General features: G+C 36.8%; 1 protein-coding gene across 1 annotated transcript; it reads left to right on the top strand.

The window, feature by feature from the left end:
- Positions 1-240: 240 nt before the first annotated feature.
- LOC141590116 (protein FAR1-RELATED SEQUENCE 5-like) lies at positions 241-1,434 on the top strand. The gene has a single exon (XM_074410727.1). It carries the CDS (start codon positions 241-243, stop codon positions 1,432-1,434), a length of 1,194 nt encoding a protein of 397 aa, XP_074266828.1.
- Positions 1,435-3,748: the final 2,314 nt, after the last annotated feature.

Here is a 3,748-nt window from a genome sequence, read left to right on the forward strand (position 1 = left end):
TTTTTACAACAAATATGCAAAAGTTTGTGGGTTTATTCCAAGGTTAGATTCAACAAAATTGGTTAATGGGATTGTTACACACAAGCGCCGTGTGTAATAAAAGAAGGCAAAAGTAGGAACAAGGGGACTAAAAGAAAGAGGACTGTTACGAGAACAGGATGTGAAGTTAAGGTTAGTTTTAAGAGAATTGACACCGGTGAATACCAAATTTATGATTTTGTTGAGGTACACACACACGCAATGGTTACCCCAGCTACAATGGTTCATATGAAACCATCTAGGAATTTGAATCTCTTTCACAAGAAAATGATCATGGATAATTCAAGGGTAAATCATGGTCTAGTGGATTCCTTTAGAATGTTTAAGGAATATGTAAAAGGGTACAAAAATGTTGGGGCTTCTTTAGAAGATTTCAAAAAAATTTCAAGGGATGTTAAGAAATATATCAAGGAATATGATGCTGAGATGTTATTGGAAACTTTCATGCAAAAAAAGGCTATGTCTCCATCATTTTATTTCAACTTTGAGGTGGATGATGAAAAAAGACTAAGTAAGGTTTTTTGGGCAGATCCAATCTCAATTAAAAACTATGCCCTTTTCGGGGAAGCCGTCTCTTTTGATGCTACTTATAACTTCAATAAATATAAAATGGTGTTTTGTCCGTTCACCGGTGTGGACAACCATAAAAGATGCGTCACTTTTGCGGGTGGTTTGTTAAGAAAGGAAGATGGAGAATCATTTACCTGGTTATTTGAGAATTTTGTGAAGGCTATGGGTGATTGCTATCCTACTACAATTATAACTGACCAATGCAAAGGCATCAATCAAGCTGTAAAAGATGTGTTTGGTGACAAAACACAACACCGATTATGCATGTGGCATATAATGAAAAAGTTGCCAGACAAAGTCGGGCCGACAATTTGCCAAAACACAAACTTTTTGAAGAAAATAAATTCTATTTTTTGGGATGGAGAGATTGATACACAAGAATTCGAATTGAGATGGAAATCAATCCTTTCTTCGTATGAGCTTTCTGATCATGAGTGGCTGAAGTCAATGTTTGACATTCGTTCAAGTTGGATTCCTGCCTACTTCAGAGACATATATCTTGGTGGGATTATGCGCACAACATCAAGGTCAGAATCTGAAAATAGCTTCTTTGGAAATTTCACAAATCCGCACCTCACTCTTGTTGAGTTTTGGATACGTTTCCAATCGGCTATGGATGCGCAGCGTTGGAAATATGCTAAGGTGACTGCCGATGATAAGAACTCTTCTCCAAAATTATCAACACCTCTCCTTCTAGAAAAAAAACCTCTGAATTTTACACCACCACTGTTTTTTATCAATTTCAAGAAGAACTCCAAGCTGCGTGTTTTACTTGTGGTCTTTCACCGAGGACAACTGAAGACAACAATGAGCATATTTCAATAATGGACCGCGAGAAAGACAAGGTATACACAGTTGATTTAAGTGGTAATAAGTTTTCTTGTTCGTGTAAGATGTTTGAAAGAATTGGGTTACTTTGTAAGCATGTTCTGTGGGTGTTAAAAGATAGAGGGTTTGATGATATCCCTACGGAGTATCTATTAGACAGATGGGGCAAATATGCAACTTGTCGTCCCATTTTTAATGTTGTTAGGACAACTCTCCTAGCTGATTGTATGTCAATAGAAAACCAACAAAGTAAGATAAGTGAATTGTGGTCGGAAGTATTTACTTCAGTTTCGCTTGTTGAAGATAATGAGTAACTTGGTGATGAGCTGCTTGAACTTCTTCGTGGTTTCAACGAGAAATTGATGATTTCAGTTAAGCGTGGGAAGTCAAAAAACAAGAAAGCTGAAATTGAGATGCTTATTGGCTCGAAAATACCGTCTGAAGCTAGTGTTCTACCACCAGAAAACTGTAAGAATAAGGGATCAGGAAGACGGATTACTTCAAACAAGGAAAAGGCAGTACAAGAAAATGCAAAGCCCTTGAGGAAATGTCGTGCTTGCGGTGAAATGACTCATCATGATAGTAGGAATTGCCCAAGTCGAGCCACTCAAAAGTGAGTCCAGTTTGATTTCAGCTAGAAAAAGTTTAAGATGTATTAAGTATTCTAAAAACTTTCTAGTATGTAAAGACTTCTAAGAAGTATGTTGTATTTTACTTTAAATAGTGGTCTTACTAGTAATTAAAGACTTCTAAGAAGTATGTTTAATTAACGCATCTTGGATCCATATAGTCGCGATGGTTTGGTTGTCTAAAGTCTCACGTTTACTGTTCAAACAATTTGCTTCTCTATTATTATACAAACTTTTATTGTGTACCCTCAAAAGTCGAGGTGTGACACACATAATTAAAAAAAAAATATTAATACAAATTGAAGATTAAGTTCTTTATTTTATAAAAATTGATGAAATAATGGGAATAGTGAATTGGTGTAGTTTTTCTCGTATCTTCAATGTATTAGCGAATGACGTTCCTTGAAGTAATCTCGTGCACAAGTGATATGATAGCGCTACTCATCAAAGCCCCCAATTCCTATGGCACCATAATCATAAATTGTGGGAGAACACCCTTGGGAACATCAATAAGTCCATTCCTACTTGCGACATGGACACTCTTTGTCTCGATGAAGGCAGCAACAACAATTGTAATAATTGATAACCCTAACCCGATTCCGATCCTTTGAAGGGTATTTATTCAAGAAGGGATTTTAGTGAGTTTTCTCATTGTAGGAACAAAGAGTTTATCATAAATGGGGACAAAAAATTAGGATTACAATCACCGGGATACCTTGTAAAGCGGCCGGAGGGGTCTTAAATTTAGGTCCAATTGAAAAGGGTAAGGGTAGAGGCTTGTTGGATGAAAAATATATGCACTTGTTAAAAGTTTGCTCCCCTACAAATTAAATTTACTTTATTTGTTACAGGAATTTAATAAACTACTTGTTGGGTATTATGTGTATCCCAAAAATCGGGGATGTGTATCCACAAAGCCGGGTATGTGCATCCACACATCCTTTTATTTTGAAGTGTAACTATCCAATGGCCCATTCCAGGAACATTATGTGTATCCACAAAGCCGGGGATGTGTATCCACAAAGCCAGGGATGTGTATCCAGACAGCCGACAATGCGTATCCACACAGATGCAGGTGTGTATCCACACAGCAGCTGGGGTGTATCTGTACCCCAACAAGCAGTGTACAACCAGTAATGTGTACCCGCGCAACAACCGCAAGATGTATTAATAGGAATTTAATAACTGAATAGTATTAATAGTAGCCATACATTGAAAAAGGATTGAAACAAAATTACATTTGATGAACATAAACAATTGAGTCAAAAATGTTCCTGGAATGTTTGAACACAACACCATTAAATTCAATTACATTCCACTACGCACAACACATCCTCAAAACACACTCCCATCTACGAACTCACCTGGTCATAAAACATGAAAAAAGTAACGTTAAGTTAGTTTAAAATAATTTTATATGTAAAATAAAATTAACATCTTCGGCACATAAGTGCTTACAAAACAAAGGGGGATGTGTATCTCAGAAAACCGGGTCATGTGTATTCACACACCAGCGGGTGTGTATCCAAACAGCCAGAGATGTGTATCCACACTAGTTGCAGGTGTGTATCCACGGAATATAACCACGAGGTTGTTAATAATCAATGGCAAGTGGGAGTTAGTCTTGTGTAAAATGATTTTACACTAATATAGTTGTAAAACCGATCTAAACACAAACTCTA

The sequence above is a fragment of the Silene latifolia genome, chromosome 7 (assembly GCF_048544455.1).
Source record: "Silene latifolia isolate original U9 population chromosome 7, ASM4854445v1, whole genome shotgun sequence".
NCBI classification, from domain to species: Eukaryota; Viridiplantae; Streptophyta; class Magnoliopsida; order Caryophyllales; family Caryophyllaceae; genus Silene; species Silene latifolia.

Coding starts and splice junctions, on each gene's coding strand:
- LOC141590116 (XM_074410727.1), top strand. CDS start 241: ATGGTTACCCCAGCTACAATGGTTCATATGAAACCATCTAGGAATTTG.